Source organism: Lepisma saccharinum, chromosome 18 (genome assembly GCF_977018435.1).
Source record: "Lepisma saccharinum chromosome 18, izLepSacc3.1, whole genome shotgun sequence".
Taxonomy (NCBI): domain Eukaryota; kingdom Metazoa; phylum Arthropoda; class Insecta; order Zygentoma; family Lepismatidae; genus Lepisma; species Lepisma saccharinum.
This window is the reverse complement of record NC_139246.1, coordinates 33667499-33686589: the sequence shown is the minus strand read 5'-3', so window position 1 is coordinate 33686589 and position 19091 is coordinate 33667499. Positions and strand designations below refer to the sequence as shown.

The 19091-nt window shown below is 34.6% G+C and overlaps 1 protein-coding gene across 1 annotated transcript in view; it reads right to left on the bottom strand.

The window, feature by feature from the left end:
- Window positions 1-1521: 1521 nt before the first annotated feature.
- The window catches only part of LOC146002499 (uncharacterized), a 78844-nt gene continuing 61274 nt past the window's right edge, over window positions 1522-19091 (bottom strand). Inside the window, exons 6-9 of the mRNA XM_083140382.1 lie at window positions 17675-17793; window positions 12965-13129; window positions 8612-8768; window positions 1522-3257 (exon numbers count right to left, since the gene is read on the bottom strand). Coding sequence (XP_082996508.1) covers window positions 3058-3257; window positions 8612-8768; window positions 12965-13129; window positions 17675-17793 — 641 coding nt within the window. The 3' untranslated portion in view covers window positions 1522-3057. The remainder of the gene's footprint in view (window positions 3258-8611; window positions 8769-12964; window positions 13130-17674; window positions 17794-19091) is intronic.

The window sequence follows — 19091 nt, the reverse complement described above, 5'->3', positions numbered from 1 at the left end:
AACTTGTTGATGAAAAAATATGTTGCTTCATCCATCTCCAAGTGATGACTCATAAGAACACAGAGCCTTACTCCTCAGGATCTACTGGGTTTATTTTCCTGATGTGGTGAGCTTGCTGGTGAGAAATGCCAAGCATGTTTTGCATCCTAAGTTTTGTATTATCATACTGATGTAGCTGTGAACCTGTTTATGCTTGGGTAGATATGTAGTGACAATTTCTTGCTACTGTCAAAAGAAGGGTAACGTAAGGTGTAAGGGAGATTAGATAAGTAGCAACCACTTCTGGCATGTGAAACAGAAGAAGTGAATAAAAGAGGTCTCATTATTAGAGCCTGGAAGTTCAGGCATTCATATTGGTTGAAATAGGCAGGCAAAAATGCATTTATAATTGAAAAATAGGCACCATTAGCAAAAATTACACAATAAACCAAAAACTGGCAAATTCTAAGTCGGTTATATCTATAATTTCATTCAAAAAGTTAAAATCTACATGGAAATAACATTTTTACTTTCCTTTGATGCCTTGATTGCACATTTTTGACATTTGACTGTCAAAAAGAATACATTTTCATAACAGAAAGTGATCTTTCTACTTCGAGAGAAGTAATTGGACCAAACATGAAACAGGCTATTGTAACCGGATTTATATCAAGAAGAGAATATCAATCTTTGAGAATATCACAAATTGTTTTCAATTTTTCAGAGTTCACGTTTGCACTTTTCTACAACAGCGCAACACCTGTACCAATTTCTTGAAGACTTTCATGGATGCTATATGAGTTTCACCCCTTTTTCCCAACTTTGTAATTATCTCTGGCAACACCATTAACCAGTGGTTCCCGAAGTGTGTGCTGCTGCACCCTGGGGTACCATAGCTGGCTTACAAGGGCACCGCGAAATGTTCCAATATTTTTACTGAAACAACACTTACTTGTTAGTCAATGACATGATTGTGCTTATTTAGTGCTTTTTACATGTAAAATGTTTCTGAATTTGAAATATGTGTTTAATTTTTAACTTAAGGCAAGCAACCTAAGCACACTAACTGAGTGTTGCAGTGTTAGATAGGCCTACATTCTGACTTGGACACCGTGGAAAGATCTTGAAACACTAAGGGTGCCATTAAATGAAAGAGTTTGGGAACCTCTGCCATATACAATTTTAAAAAATCGAAAATGACCAAAAAAAGGCATTAATATTTAAAATAGGCAAAATGAAAATGCTGAAACTGTTTGAAACAACATAAAAAATGTAGATCAAGGAAAATGTTATCAATAAATGCAGCAGGAAAAAAAATTACAGGCTCTACTTATTGTCAAACCTGGAGCTGATTGAGTAATCGGGGTTGGAATCGGAGGAAGAGATTGGGCTTTCTGTTATTAGCCCAGCATGAAGAGCGCTTTCGGCACATAAAATTGGAAAGATCATCCTCAATCAACAAGTTCCATGGCATCATTTAGCTAATAAAATAAACAATTATTTTCTAAGGGGTTTGAGAATAACAACATTGCTGCATTTAAACAAGAACAACAAGTTTATTTTTGAAGTTGAAACTAAATTTAACATTTTAAAGAAATATAATGTGTTCATTACATTTATCACATCAGTTTGACAATGACTGATTGAATTACATTCACTATTATAATCAGCCAATTGCCACTTGTCAAAATGTCCTTAAAATTATCTTTACGCACATTTTAAGCAACATCCATAGATATAAAATATGTGGTACATAATAACTGGCATATACATACAAGTTCATTTACACAGTTTCTATAAATAAGCCTCATCATAAGGTGTATACAATTTTTAAATACAATTAAAAGAAATTACTCTTGTGATGAAATGATCTAAATATATTTTTACCATAATTAAGCATCTTCAAGTATTCTTAAAATTATTAATTTGTTCAGTTTCTCACATAATTTTATGATTTTTCCCTCTCTCATATTATTAACAATATTTCAAGTGTATTGTTTGTTCGAAACTCAAAATGCACTTCTTCACAACACTTGAAGCATGGGTTTCAACACAATATATTGTACAAATACTACAGTGTATCAACACAAACTACCAAGGAACTATGATTTTTAGCCTAGAAACTAACTAATGCATACTAGGCTATGTTACATGAATAACAAATCACATCACTGTTGGTTTTTGATATGTCCATTCATGAACATTCTCTCATTCTCTTTGCGTTAACATCAAACACTTAAGGTATCAATCTATTTATAATGTGATACTAAGCCGAAGTACAATGACTGAAATAGATGTTTGAAATGATTGCAAGTCTTAATGAAGGGAGTTTGATATATGCAAGGAAAATGTGAAAACTGCAAATCAACAGACGTTTGATTTTTTAAAAAATGGCATATGAGAAACATAGTAGATAAGGTAAGTGTTGATTTTATCTAAAGTATGTAGAACTAGATGTAAATCATGAATATTACAGTGCTTCTGTCGGGAAATACATTACATTATACATTGAAATATGTTGTTCATTCATTAACAAATAGGGACACAAATTTGACTTCAGGACACTAATTAGTATGCACAACCTCAAAGAACTGAGCACAAAATATTTTAACAAACAATTGTTTTATTTATTTTAAATTGAATCTGAACTACATGAACATCTTTCAAAAATCTAAATGGACAACATGAGCTTTGATGACATTGTGTAAAACGTATACTTACCTTCGAAATTATATCACTGAACAATGAACATAGATAAGTATGCAAAATACACTGCCCCACATACAAGTATAAACAACTTTTATCAAAGCTTGAATGAAACATCTGCTCAAAACCTGAAAATTAGTTGTTTACATGATTGTCAGTAAAGTTAAAAAAATTTAATTTGTTTCTTTGATATATAAAATTCAACATTTCTTGAATTTCCATACTAAAAGCATTTCTGAAGTAAATCCCCTTACATAACACTGAAGTTGTAAACACAACATTTTGCAAAAAAATACAACAAAATAACTTCTCTGAAACTTAGAATATAATTACTGCTGATAGATATGCACAAGTTAATCTCATCGATAAGTGCTACAATAAGTAGTGTTTAATCCAATCTGCATATTTTGAAACGTCAGTAAATACTACATAATGTTTTGTGTTGCATATTCTTTTGTCCTGTTCAGACACACTTATGCTAACTATTCCTCTTAAATACCAGATTTCATTGTCTTTTCTTCCAATTGGGAATACCATGCCTCCTCCACTGTCACCATTGCATACACTTGTCCCTGCAATAATATAAAGAACACTTATGCACATTCAATTTTTCATTTTGAAGAAATAATGCTTACTTTATTAAAAATTTGTAAAACACTAGGTGCATTTATCAAATGTACCTAGAGAAAACAGAAAGAACACGTGGGGCCTGATCTTAATGATTTATTCAATTATTCAATCGTAAAGGTTGAAAAGCGGAAGAGATTATCTTTTTGAGACAACATTGTGTTAATATAGGAATTTTGTCAAAAATGAGATACAAATAAGTTATAACTTCTGCTGCAGTATGGAAATCTGACACTATAACAAATGAATCAAAGACTGTTTGCAAAATATACAGGGTGACCCAATGTTCATCTATAATTTTGATTCGCATAGTACTCATGTGGCCCCAGTGTAGGGATGATACAATGTGCGCAGAAATGTTCAGCGAGAGATGCCATTTCAGTTAACATGGAGCATTGGTCAGCTGCACATCGTGCATTTGCTGTTCAGACATTTTTCAAGAATAGTGAATCATGGGAGCATATGGGGATTTCTCAAACACAGAGTTTTTGAAACATGTCCGCCAGATCTAAACACACTCAAGCAGAGCAGAGAATTGTGAAGGAACTTAATGCTATACCAGCAGCAATATTCTTCCTTGTGATGGAATATGTGGTTACTCAAGTGTGCAAGTGCATGGTGTTATTTTCAAAACATAGCAATGTTTCTTGTGTAGTGACAAATGGCATACATGTGTGTTTCAGTTATCACTGTTGTCAATAAATTTGATCATTGATTGAAGACACAGTATATGTTTCAAAGTGGTAGATGAATGCTGGGTCACCCTGCATAATGTTGGATAAGTCCATTCCTACTTAATAACATTATGAAAATATCAATGTTTCATTAACTAAAAGTTGCCACTCTATTACCTGATGTATAATACTTTGTGAGAGACTGTTGTGATTCACATGTAACTAGGGCTTGAAATGGTGTTCCGATTCGTGAATATATGAAACCTTACCATGTCATATCATCACAAATGGCAACAGACCATTCCGGTTTTTTTTTTGTTTTTTTTTTAGATATTTCATTACATTTTTCCCTTCCAGTGTGAACTAATTGTTAATACTCTACAATAGTACATATTATAGCATTCATATAAACTTCCTCTCTCCGTGGAGATGTGTTGTTGACACAAGGGTGCTTAGCAGATTATAATGGTGTCTATGTTGCCTTCATCTTTTGTACCTTGTGGTTTAACTTTTTTGCTTTTTTAATTGTTAATTATTAGTTGTTGTGTCTTATGCATTTGTTCTACACAAGATTTTTATACACAAATTCAGTTTCTCTTTTTATTGCCATAGCTTTGTGGCTATGCTAGCATGAAATTGATTGATTGATACATTTGTTTTATTTTACTTCGTGGTTTGTGCCCCTTGGCTAATTTGCGAAGATGGGGATGAGTGATGAAATGACTAAACTGATGATGAATGGGCATTTTACAAACAACCATGCCCGAGTGGGATTTGAACCCAGGACCACTGGCATCGCAGCATGATGTGCTAACCACTCAGCCACGGGGTCCGGCCCTAGCCATGAAATATCTCAAAAGTTTCGTGGATTGGTAAGCCTATTCAACTATTCCAAATATAGGACATCAAAAACAACCACATGAAGATTCACATGAAGGAATTCTAAGAAATGTAATGTTTCAGAATTTGGAATATTATAGCAGTTTTTTTGAAAGAGGAAATTTTGAAAATTACTTCACTGTTATTGACCGAAGGTTCAGCCTAGCCTAAGCCATAGCAGGATAGTTGTGGAATCCACCCATTGTATTGCGACTTTTGTGTGTTGTCCTATTCGTGATTTTCATTGTCTGGTATCCCTTGTGAACCCACACTATACAAGAGGATACCCTGTTTGTTAATATGTATGACAAGTGTGGAGCACTGGAATTACAACAAGAATGCCATCTGCACTATTTCCTTTTTTTTTTTTTTTTTTTTTTTTTTTTTTCCCTTTTTAGGACTTTTCTGCCATCATTTCTTCTTTGCCTTGATTAACCCAACAGTAAAATTTCAAGTCAGTCAAACCATAAATCAAATCCTTCATCATACTCAAAATAACAATATGGAAGTATATTTTAATTACACAAATTGATTTTAAATAAATATTATTAAGACAAAGTATCAAGGATATGTACATTTAATTAAAAAGAAATCCACAGTTGGATGAACTGACTATCATTCACTATTTCTGTCAGTGTACAATTTAAATAGTTTCCTGCACCATGGCCATGTGGGTCTAAGACATCGAGCTTTGGGCTCCGGTTATGGAACTCTCACAGGCTCGAGTCTCCTGGGGGAAAGTGTAACAACTTTTCTCCTGAGATTTTGGCCAGGGTATTGGACCAGTAGCCACCCACTATTGTGAAGAGATTGGGGAGCTACAAATGAGTTTATGGTCATGGAATACTGAAACAATACTGGGGTTTGTCGTTCTGACCACACATCACCCTCTAACTGGTTGAATGATCTACTACCTGGGCAATTGGGACTTAGGCTGGCAGTCGGTAGGTAGGCCCTAGCCCTCATGGGCTGTTGTGTCATGGGTTAAAAAAAAAAATGGGAAGAATATTCCCGAAGACTCACATCCAATGTATTTTATATAATTTGATGTCTTTGTAAACATTTTAATATTAACCATTGTTAATTTTAATACAGCACGTCATTGCATTAGTCTTTACTCTCATCACTGTAGTAAACAAGGACAAAAAAAAAATAACACCATGTTAACAAAAGTAAAGCGTTCAGTTTCGTCAAAAATTTCCATTTTGAGCTCTGTACATAACTCTGGTAGGAGTAAAGGTAAGTAAACAGGATTCTTGCAAGAAATCACCTCCAATGCACTGACAAAATCATTACTATTGCACTTTGCAAGTCCACACAACAGCACTCTCTTCTGCATCTCAAGCAGACATATATTTAATTTGTCTTGAGTTGTTTTAAATTGAAGGAGCACAAAATAAAATTTTACTGTATGGTTGTTACTTTAAATTAAATTAAAAGTTTTTAAACATTTCAAAATTATTTGCCTTCAAAGGAAAGCTGAAGTTACATTACTAAGTATGAGCTTTTAATTCACTTTTTTTTTTACACAACACTGAACATTTGGCTACACATCTGTATTCATTGTTTTGTAATTTTGTAATAATTACCATTGTTTTGTTCAAGAAATGATCATTATGTGGTTTTGTGGAACTGTGCCTGATATTTTCATAATGCCATTACACATGCAGGCGGCATGGTGCTCACTGAAATATTTTGCTAAAAAAATAATAATTTTCAGCAATACAGCTATGATTATTTGCTTGACCACTCAGCTTGTTTATCAGGTCCAAAATTCTCCTCTCAATCCATTTTCGCAGCAACAAATCGCACGGGCAGGCGGCACAGAAACCCTAAAGTTTTGACAGTACCACAGGTCGAGGCAACTGGCCATTGTAAGGAGATGGAGATGACACTTGTGCAAGAGATTTCCTGCAAGGACAGATCCATTCAACAAAAACTTGCAATAATATCACAATTATTTCTCTCCAAGTGGCGTTTCACCGCCCACGAGTGTGCTGCAGTGTTTAAGTAGTCAAAACAATATGATTTCCACGAAATAGTTCTTTTCCTGTGTGTTTGTTTTGGTGTTAATTTGCCCATGAATATGTCTGTTCTAGCTATACAGATTATAATATAAGGTCCCTCAACTTCAGTATAAGAGCTGCCTTGAGAGGTTCAATACCCAATACTTCTATGAGCAAAGTTCCTGCAGAGCTGCATTCAAACAACCAATATAATTTCCCAAAAGCCATGTTTATTTGTTTACAGTGACTTTGTTCTTACAGCACATAACGAATAACACAAAAACTATTTTATTCACAGATACACTGGATTTCATTGAATTCAAAGTGGACCTTTTTCTTGGGTTTTGGATATTGAAAATTTAGGTACACTTTAGATTTGATGTTGTCTTGGATCAGAGTATATGTGTATGAATATACCATGGTATTAGTGTAATGGAGCATTTGACAATTTCAATAAGCAAAGTTTTTTTCTTTATTTTTACTGAAAAACCAGCATCAATAAAAGTCACCATGAAATTTTCATCCCTATAAATTTGTTGTGTTATGCCAATCAACATTTCACAAGAAGTCAGTCTATTTTTAGCTTTGAAGTATGAAGGGGAAACAAAAGAAGAACATTAATTCTTGCATTCCTTGCAGTAAAGGGGTGGTGAGTGAGTCTACTTTTTTAAAATTGCATATTGATTGATTGAATTGTTGTTTATGTCTACTTTATGCACAGAAAGGCTAATCACGACTGGACCTACAGTTTAAAGAAAGATCTGAACCACTGTGCCATGTGCCTTCACATGTTATCGAATCTGGGACCCCTTGATTACAAGGCGATGACGTTACCACTGCGCCATCGCAGAGGCTTGTAAATTGCACATTAAATGGACATGGAAAATAGAGAAACAGAAGCGTTACTCACATGATGCAGCATTTAAATGTAATGTTAGTTTGTGAGCTGGAAACCACGAGGTTGGTTGCAGATTTAGTGAAACTCAAGTGTCCATTGATCGTTGGAGAGGTCGCAACAGCAAGTATTTACTATGGTATTGTTCTAACAAAGTATCGATGTTATCGGTAAGTACATCTGTACACCTTAAATGGGAAGTACATTTTTTCCCTTCAAAAACTGAAGCAATAATTAAGATGTACAGTCATGGACACTTGTAAGTTGCAACGATCACATTGAAAGTTAATGGGATTGTTACAATGCAGAAGTGTACCAGTGCCTTACATTTGATGGCATCTTGGATTCGAAGAAATATGATAAATGAAGGGCTCGGGTGTGAAGCATGGTAAGTGCCATTTTGGTTATTTCTGAGTTTATTAAGAAAAAAGGTTACTAAAAGCTATATTGTATATAAATTGTTTTGTTTACCAATTTCAGAATGCTTCACCAAGTCCAATGCAAATTGAATGACATGCCAATTTCACTCGAAAATTGAGGGATGGCACATTTTACTTTGTAACTAAAAAATGACCAAAATGTCACCATGTTTTCCACCAGAGTCCTTCAATGTAAGCCATAGCTTGCTTCTTACAATTTAGCACTCTTCTAAGAAAACATTCAACAGAAGATGGGCTTATTGGTTTAATAAATGAAATATTGGAAATGTTTGATACTTTAATGAAAAACTGCATGAACTAGGATTTACAAAATTAAAATGCATAATATTTGCTGGAATTTATCAGCAAAATCAGAAAACATTAGAAAGGTTTTCTTTTGAAGTTATAACTTTAAAAAATACTCACCATTTCTAAATCCAGCACAGTATGTAGCATTAGAAGTAAACCGAGAAAAGAATTCTGGTTTGCTCCAGATGCAGGTTTGTTGTGCAACAACAGGCATCTTTGCCATCATCAACTCCTCTGTCACCATTCCACTTTCATCATAACCCCAGCCAACTACCTGTAATAGATGAATAAAAATTATAGAATGATGTTCTGGAATCATAATACATCATGCCTTTAATAAATATTTAATATGTTATTTGACAAAAAATAAAAAAATATCATAGCATGAACAAGTTACCATCCAGGTTAAATCAGCATTAGCGTGATTGAATTTGTTTATTTTACTTTGCTTTTCTGCTACTTTTGGCTAATTGCAAAGATTGCAAGTTAGCATCCACCCAGGCATGTATCTATAAATATATTTCGGGGGGCAAACCAAGTGTCCCAGATGTTTGAATTAAAACAATCACATTATGATTAAATTCCATATTAATAAAAATATGTAATTTTATTAATATTACATTTTTATTATTACATGAATACTTTAAAAAATGGTATAACAATATAAATATAACAGCATATATTTAATATCTGGTTTGTGTATACTTAACATTGCCAAAATTTGTATAAAAACAAGGAAATTAATGTCAAATAGATAAAGAATTGAATATTTATTGAATAATAAAAATGGATGTTCCTGATTAATATTTTATGTATATTTTCATAAGAAGTAGTGTGCATAAATCTTCTTTGGTACTGTCTTTCAAAGCAGTATGATCCCAATACAATAATCCTTGTCTTTCAAGTTCATAGGAAATATATAACCATTGATTATAGTACAATAAATGTTAAAAAGTACATTTTCGTTATTTCATTTTAGTACTTGGTAAGTCTTGGTGGGGGAGGGGGTCCAGATCCCACCCCTAAATACGTCCTTGCATCCACAGTTTCGAGCACACACACTGCTCTCATCTTAAGTGAATGTTTATAAGAGACCAAATGTGAGGTTAGAAATGTGTGTATTAAGAACTGGAGCTTAGACTCTGTCTTGTGATTGGTTCGCTCTTGATCCCGGATCCATTGGTGGATTTTGTGCTTTTACGGGGAAATGGATTTCAGGCAAGACTGAGCTGAAGTCCTACATCCCTGTTGAGATCCATGTTTTCTCTTCTATAACTTCCTATACTATTCTGTCCCAGTAGCCGGTACATTTAGCTATGACTTTTGTGTCTAAAAATAAAATTCTGTGTCCCCTGGTGATGCTATGTTCTGCTAGTCCTGACTTTTCTGCTTGGAATAGTTTGATGTTGCATTGATATTAGTTGCGTTACTGTTCAATGGTACATCCTGTTTATCCTATGGTAATATAATTAAGCCTTGTTTCATATTAAAAAAAACTACTAAAGTTGCTGACCAAGGCAGTTTATTAAGATTTAAAAAAAACACTTTACATGTAACATTTCTACTCTCTATCAGGGTCTTCCTCAGACAAAGAACTTAACTAAAAAAGGTTAGTTCCTCATCTGAGGAAGAGCCTGATAGAGGTAAAAAAATAATTTTCTTCATATGAGGAAGACCCCAATAGAGTTAAAAAAATAATTTTAGCAGAGGCGTCTCGTGAACGAATGTGGTGCATGGTACGCATGTGCCAATTGTGGGAAAAAGAACAGCTTGCTCTGCGACGACATTCATGAGCATTTCTACATTCTAATTTCTTCATATAGGAGAAGTATTTATTTTACATGAGAGTGCTGAACTAAGTTTATATTACATTTCTTGGATCTGAAGTGGAAGAAAGTAATAATTATTTTCCCACAATTGATGCATGCATCACTTCAGATCCAAGAAATGTAACATAAGCTTAGTTCAGCGCTCTCGTGTAAAATATATACTTCTCCTACATGAAGAAATTAGAATGTAGAAATGCTCATGAATGTTGTTGCAGAGCAAGCTGTCCTTTTTTCCACAATTGACGCATGTGCAGCACATGAGATGCCTTTGAATTTTAGTTTAGTTCTCCATAAGAGGAAGACCTCGATAGAGTTAAAAAATAATTTTAGTTTAGTTCTTCATTTGAGGAAGACCCCGATAGATTAAAAAAAAATAGTTTAGTTCATCATATGAGGAAGACCCTGATAGAGGTAAAAATAATAATTTTTGTTTAGTTCTTCATATGAGGAAGACCCCAATAGAGGTAAAAAAAATAGTTTAGTTCTTCATATGAGGGAGATCCCGATAGAGGGTAGAAACGTTACATGTAACGTGTTTGATAAATGTTAATAAACTGCCTTGGTCAGCAACTTTACTGTTTGTTCTATGTATGGTGTCCCATGTGCACAGAGTATGGAGTTACAAGTCATCTTTCACTGAGCAGAAGAGCAGAATAGGGCCTTGGTCTTGAGTGGTGGCCTGTGTATGGTCTCTTTACCCTGTGTCTGGCGAGAATTCTGCTTAACTTCATGAAGGTGTGTTCAATGATGGGCTAAAGCAGTTGAAATGGGATGTTCCTCACTGGATGCCACTACAAGCTGATGGGCTCTACACTGAACGATTCATACTTGTTATGAGCATGTTCCCATATTAGACTGGCCTGTGTTGTGAAGAATCTGACTTTCTAAGGGTCACACTGTTTGTGGATGGTCTCTGCTGGGATGAAACTGCCTTGGTAAGCAAGTTGTTGATATCTCTGATATTGAATCCATTCTGTTGTAGTGTGGTTCTAAGGTGGATGAATTGAGATTGTAAATTTTCCTGGTCCAAAATGGTTACTAACCTGTGGGCTAGTGTTCAGAACAGCGACACAATGTGCCCTGTGAGGAAAACTATGGGCATTTTGGTACAGATTAGTATGCGTAGGTTTTCTATACACACTATGTCTGAGAGTGGCATCCAGTTTGCAGAGAATCATAGTATTTTTTCTCACTCTTAATACAAGTTACAACAAAAAATATAATATTCTAATATCTAATTTAATTTAGATAACTTACTGGCACACAGTGGATTAATACATTGACGTTTAATGTCTAGGGTGGAGTGGGGGTTGATTGATAGAAAAGGTGCCACAAAATATTAAGTGGTGAGGTAGAAGGAATAGCTGTGATTATTTTCTGAGTAGGCTTTCGAATTTAGTATACATCTAAATACCATGCAGAAGTGATTTTTTTGGGCTAAAAGAACATTTATTGATCAAGTTTTTCTTGTTTTCTGGATGTGGACTGATTCACCAGGAGAAGAGGGGGAAGAGGGGGAAGGGAAGAATTGTGTCCTCTGCTACAATCACTGCTGAAGGAGATTATATAAGACACTCCCTTGACCCCTCCTCTTGAAATTTGCAATTTTTATTTCAAATTATAAAATCAGCTTATAATTTTGATAGTTGATAATAGAAATACAGTTAATTTAATTAATATTTTAAAAGAATTACAAAAGGACAAAACAAGTTTGCGTGAAAACGTGATCACAAAATGCAGGAACAAAGTGAGAATTTCATGTTTTCATACTGACCACTGAATCTAAAGGATATATTGTTCCACAAGTTTTCAACATTCCAAAAATGAGCTTTTTATGTGATGTGTAACATCATGTGAACTTCATGACTAAAATATCTCCTTAACTTTCAAAGATTTTTCTTCCACAAGGTGTGTAAAAGTTACTAACAAAATAGAATTCAGTACATTTATAGTATAAAGTGTGAAAAATTCAAGAAAAACAGTCATACTGGATAGTAACTTATCTGGTCAATCATATAGAAGTCTCTACCTACGATATCAAATAGGTTTATTTTTATTAGTTCCCAGTAATAATTGTCATTTGATCATTATTTATAATATTCAACCTACCTCAATGACCTGACCCCCCCCCCACACACACACACACCATTTGCAGAAGCTTCTCACGACTTCCGTTTTGAAAACACACATCCAAACTCTCTATTAAAATTCCTTGGCTGCCCATTATATTAACCCGTGGTGATGACGAACCCAAGTGGGGAGCTAACGTAACCCAGTCAATGTAGGTTTCCATGACTGGGTTACGCTAGCTCCCCAATTTCCTCACAATAGTTGAGTGGCTGCCGGTCCCATACACTGGTCGAAATTACTGAAGAAAAGTTGTTACGCTTCCGTCAGGAGACTCGAACCTGCATGCATGCTATATTCAGAGCCCAAAGCATGACACCTTAGACTACATGGCCATGGTACGGGACTCTCACTATATTAGCAGTCATTAATTTTTTGGTGTGCAAAACTGCTAAATAGTTTTAGCAAGAACAATCATTGGTGGAGAAATGGGAAATGTACACCATCAGAAATAGAAGAAAGCATGATGGTGTGATTTGAAATTATACGATTATATTATTTAAAAAATACTTACAGTGCCATCTCTGGTTACAATATCGTCTATATCTTCACCTTTGCTCCAAATGCATACAGGCTTAACGTAGAATGTGAAATCCACTGGACTTGTTAAAATCAGTATAGCAATATCACCATGGTAACTCGTGCTATTGTATGAAGGATGAATATGTATTCTATCAACCTGGAAAAAAATAAGTTTTTGGAACATATATTTACATCTGGCACATAAAATAGTTTGTGGATTTAGAGTGTGATATGCAATTTTACTTCATATATTATTATTTATAAAGAAGTCTTGGAAGTCAGTTTCAAGTATATATTTTTTTACCCTATTTATAAAACATGGATGGAAATAAGAAGATAGCTGATAAAGAAACCAAACTCCAAGATGTGCAAGATGTCAAATATTTTATGGTGTATATATGCCTTCACTTGAATATATTTTTAACATTTGGTGCTACATGTAAAATAATACATATATATACTTGTAAGAGATACACAAAATTAAATGAATACACAAAGTGTTTAACTACAAATACAAGAGACAAAATAATATGTAATAATAAAAATACAATTTCAAATAGTGACTTGCTTCAATATTTGCCGCGATCTGCCATTGTTCCATTATCAGTAAATCTTTTACTTTACCTCTGAAACTTACTGGGTTGTTTATGCATGTGATGCTTGCAGACAATGCATTCCATGCTTGGGAAGCCAAAAAGGAGAAAGATGATTTGTAGGCAGTTGTTGAATGATGGAGTAAATCAAAATTGTTCTGCTTGTGGATAGCATATTCATGGATATCCCTACGATAGTGCATATTTTCGAACAGATATTGCGGTTTACCTTATGCTAATTTACCACAGATGAAACAGACCAGATAATGCAGTTTCCTTCTGTTTGCCATAGTAAGAACCTGATTGTTATTTAAAATGGGAAGAATATGTTTGGATCTTTTAGTTGAAAAATGTATCCGATTTTGCACCATTTGTATTTTTTTACTGAGCTTTTGCAACAATTAAGAGCTGTAAACATTATCACAATATTCAAAGAATGGGTAGATTAATGCCTGGATGAGTCTTAGCTTGCATTCAACAGGGAGGAAGTCACAGAAACAATTCAGACTCCTGAGCATTCCATAAGCTTTCATACATTGTGCGTTTACATGTTCTGACCAGTCCAATATTTCGTCAAAGACCAGACCAAGAATTTTGGCAGTGTTATTCCTGACAATAGACATATTGTTTATTTTTAGATCAATGTTAACGTTTTTCATTAAGCACCTTGATTAATTAGATCCAATGATCATGAAAGTGGATTTTTTCAGATTGATTTTAAAACTGTTAGATTCGCACCAGTTATTGATGATATTCAACATGGAGTTCAGTGAATAAAGGTTATGTTCCAATGAAGCGTGATGACCTGAAAAGTATAATTGGGTATCATCTGAGTAAAATATGGAGTGAAGAATTTTATGGCTTGCTACAAATCTACAGTATAGAGGGTAAGCAGGAGGGGACCTAATATCGATCCCTGTGGAACACCTGCTTTTAGCATAGGCTGAGATATGTAAGATGGTGATTTATGTAATATGACCCTTTGATGCCCGTTAAACAGATATGATGATGCGTATTGCATCTGACTGTTGATATTCTCTTCAAGCAATAATAAGAATATAAATTCAGAGTGATCATCAATGGGATCATGTAATATCAGTGGAGGCTGGTGGCAACTATGATGGGTAGTGCCAATGTGATCAAAATTGAAAGAAAAAAAAAACTCCACAATGCCCACCTCCCACCCCCTCCTTGAGGTTGTGCCACGGGCCAAGATGTTTATCCTCATTTGGTAAAGTGCAAAACAATGTGTGTTTAAGTAATAACGCACTAATCTGATCATCTTCACTCACTAACCTATATTTTATACACTACAGAACACTTTCCTAAAAACACAATTACAAGAGGAAGGAAAAACAAATCCTCTCACCTTCTCCTATCCCATGAACACGTATTCCAACTGGATGTTCAAAATATCCTAGACATTTGTTGTAAAAAGAAATTGTCAAAATGCCAAAGGAAACTCGCATCACCTTAGGATTTTTTAATTTTATATTTTTAAAAAAGTCTGGATGGCCCTGTAGGTGCATTTATCTATTATCAATATGGCCATTGGGGTTCTCATGTCACACATAATTAAAAACTCGATAGTCAAATTAAAATAACTTTTTCCATTCAAACATATGCTAAGCAAAGGAAAAAACTCACCTAGTCAACACACTTGTAATGCCAAAAAGTGATTTGCTTCCCCCGTATCTATAAACATCAACAGTACCCTAAATTACAAACTATAGAAACTTCAAAACTGTTGCATTATCTCTGTAATAATTGAATGTCAAAAGAAGAGAACATATTTCCCTGTATTTACAGGAACTTAATTGGTTAAACGTTAAAAATAGGAGAACATTTTCGGCATTGTTGTTAATGTACAGGATCCTGAACAATAAGGAACCTAAATATTTATATGATCAAATTGTCCCATACAGGAAGAAGAAAAAACAAATTAACCTTCATCAAGAAACACATTTTACGATCCCCACACACAGAACAACACTATGGAAAATCCTTCATAATCACTACAATAAAAGAATGGAATGAACTCCCCCCCCCCACTGACCTCAGGGGAGCTCCACCCTGCAACACACAAATAAACCTAAAGAAGAATCTACTGTCCAAACAATAGTGCCTGGCTTTGTCTTTTCGGTAATTAATGGGAATGAGGTATTGGCTTTAGTTTTAGTTTTATCTCTGTAATAATTGTATTCTAATTGTGGTTTTAGATTTGACTCTGTACCTTCAGTACATTAATTGTTTACATTATAAGTATGAATGTTTATTTTTATTTTTCTACTGCAACAGTGATTTTCAAGAAGTGTAAAGTGTCAATTGTAATATTTATTTCACAAGGGTTTGTTGTAAGAATGGTCCGTGAGGCCAAAATACACCCTATCAATAAAGATTATTTTATTATTATATTATTATTTAACTTTGGAAAAATACTACGTTGGTTTCTCCAAAAGTAGGCAGAAAAGTAAATAGTACCTTTCTCATGAATTACTTCCCTAACGGGTCTTACAAATCAGTTGTATTTAGTGACTTATCTCTGAAGATGGCAACTGTGTCAACACTGCGTAAGTTCCCTCGCCGTGCCAATGGCAAGTGGGCTCAGCTGGTGTCTTATGATAACCAGCATGGCTAGTCCCACCCCCCGCCACCTTGTTTCCCATTCATGGTGGAAATTAATGTTCCCTGCTGAGACTTCGTCAACTCTCTGCAAGTGTGTAAAATTGGTTAGGCCAGCTCTTGGGAAGCTCTGACAGTTACCTCACAAGGGTACGAAACAGCTGGCAATGCAGTGACGAGGTTGGGACTGATTACAAGATTCGAATCTTCTTGTCTGTAAACTATCAATGTATTAATTTAACAATACTTGGGCGAGGTATGCATTTGTTCTGAAGGCAGTGCCATGGCATGGTGGCTTTCCCTTTTTTTGAGCCACCGCTATGTAATATCAGTAAATAAGATCATGTATGTAAGTAGTTAATGTGACACATTGAAATTTTAATATTACCTACACTGATTATTTGTTTGTTTCACTATATTCCTAGATATCTTAAAACCATTATTTTTATAAGCAGTCTAAAAATTTATTAATTAGAAAGTGAAATTAGTTCAAGATATAGTGAAGAAAAACAATTAACATAACACAATAGTACATGAAAAAAGATAAAATATCTGGCATAACATAGTGGTGATTCATTTACTTCTATATATCATTGCACCAGTGCCAAAACCATGAATATGCTAAATCTTGTTTTAAGATAAAACAGGCTGTCTACCAGTCAGGAATGTCAAGACAAGAAAAAGTCAAGAAATTATGCTTCTGGTCAAGAATTTTTGATTATATATATATATATATATATATATATATATATATATATATATATATATATATATCCGGGAACTTTTCTAACGGTGGAAACGGCCCCGGTGGCCACCCAGCATCGAATAACATGGGTACCTGGGGGAAACCCTGGGGGGTAAAGGCGGTCAGGGGCATGATGCTGATCACATCACCCCCACTCACGACCGGATCAAGAAAGTGTGGGGCGTTACCCCCACACCCCCTATATGCCTTCATGGCATGGTGCTATGCATAGGGGAACACTTTACCTTTTATATATATACAATACAGTGAATTTACATTGTTATATGCATGTACTAAGATTTGATAAAATTGAATATTTTGAAATCTAAAATTGTATTGAGTTGTGGTTAAGATTTGTTCACTATTTTTTAAAATTACATTCTTGAATGAGTGAACTTTTGTAAAAATATTAAATAAAATAATAATATGCCCATTCCCCATCCAGGATGAAGTCTGAAGCATTAATTTTTACATGCATTAATAATTAAAACAAGTTTATTACTCTTGTTAAATTACAGGTTTAATTTTCATCATGAGCAATCTTGCGGTAGGGATTTTTCAATGAATAAAAATATCAATTTTCTTAATTTCCAACTATACCTAAGTAGGGGAGCAATTAAATATGTAAATGTTCAGAAAAATGGGATTTGTTATTTTGGTAGACACCCTGTAAAAGCATTTTAATATTATACATCCTGAGAAATAAACATGTTTCACATTTGGATAACATTTTTATATTTACCTGCTTGCTCTGAACACCTCCTTCACTCCACAATTTCAAATGATATTTCCCCAAATACAGGAGAAGTGTGTCAGGGTCTACTGGTCTTGTTGAATATGTTTTTGTTACACAGTGAGCAGCTGGAAAGAAAATTTGGAAAATATTAATCAGGCCTGAAGCTTATTTTTATTATGCATACATATTGTTTCCATATCTGTGTAACTTTAGGCCTAACTTTGGGTGGGGGTTAGAACATGACCCTCAGGTCCTCAGAGGTTGACTAAATGCATGCCCATGAAAATACGCTGCTGGACAGAATTGTGCTGGTCCCGCACATGGGAAAAGCAATGCAAGAGTGGGACAAAAGTCACTCCCAGATAGCACGTAAGTTAACTGCAAGTTAAATCGACATTCGATTTAACTTGCAGTTAACTTACATGCTATCTGGGCTGGTTCCCATGCACTGTGTGGCAACGTCATCCAGGCTGTGTTGCTTAGTTCCACCATCAGACAGACCTCTCTCCTGGGCATACACTTGTTATCCTTGACCTTTTGAGCAAATACTGTCAGTTTGTATCACATGGACCAAATCTACAACGAGATCTTTCGATCTCTTAAACCTCCAAACACATGGGGTTGTGCTCTGATGTGTCAACAGTGTGAACTTCTGCCACCCACCTAATTTCATGGCTGTGTGTTTAAAGTACTCTTCACCTGTTACTTTTAATAAACCTGAAAATTTGGGGAGTGCTCAAATTATGCCTATGTATTTGGATGAAGCTGACATATTGAACAATTTTATTAATTCCTTATCCTAAAATTTAAAAATATATATATATTGATTTTTTTCGCAATCATCCATGTTACTACATTTCAATAAAACATGTGTATCCTCTGAATTGTAACCACACCACTAATGAAGATAGATATAAATAGTGTGATCAAAAACCATGTGACAGAAAAATTCATTAGCATCCATGTTGTATGGATACAGATCATCTGTATTAAATTAATTGCACATACATACATTGTTCTAATGTTCATGAGAAATCTCTGCATTTCATCTACCACTGGCTTCTATTGAGAGCATATGAAACAAGACTCCTCTCAATATTGCATGTATAATGGATAAAGCACATGTCACATTGACCTGCTTTCTTACATGTCAAAGAACTGTGATGAGAAGAATGCATACACATGTGCACAGTGGCATGCCCATTTTTGAAAGAGAGGGGTTATGTATACTTTTTTCATTGTCAGTCCTCATTTTGCCATATTTTCAAGTCATTGATGTTCCTTTTATTTTAAGAATACTTGCTCAAAGGAGGGGGATTTTGACCCCTACCACCACCACCCCCCCTTGGGCATGCCACTGTATGTGTAGAGGCTAGCAGAGCCACCACCTCTTACCTGAAAAAAATCACATCGTAATTTACTT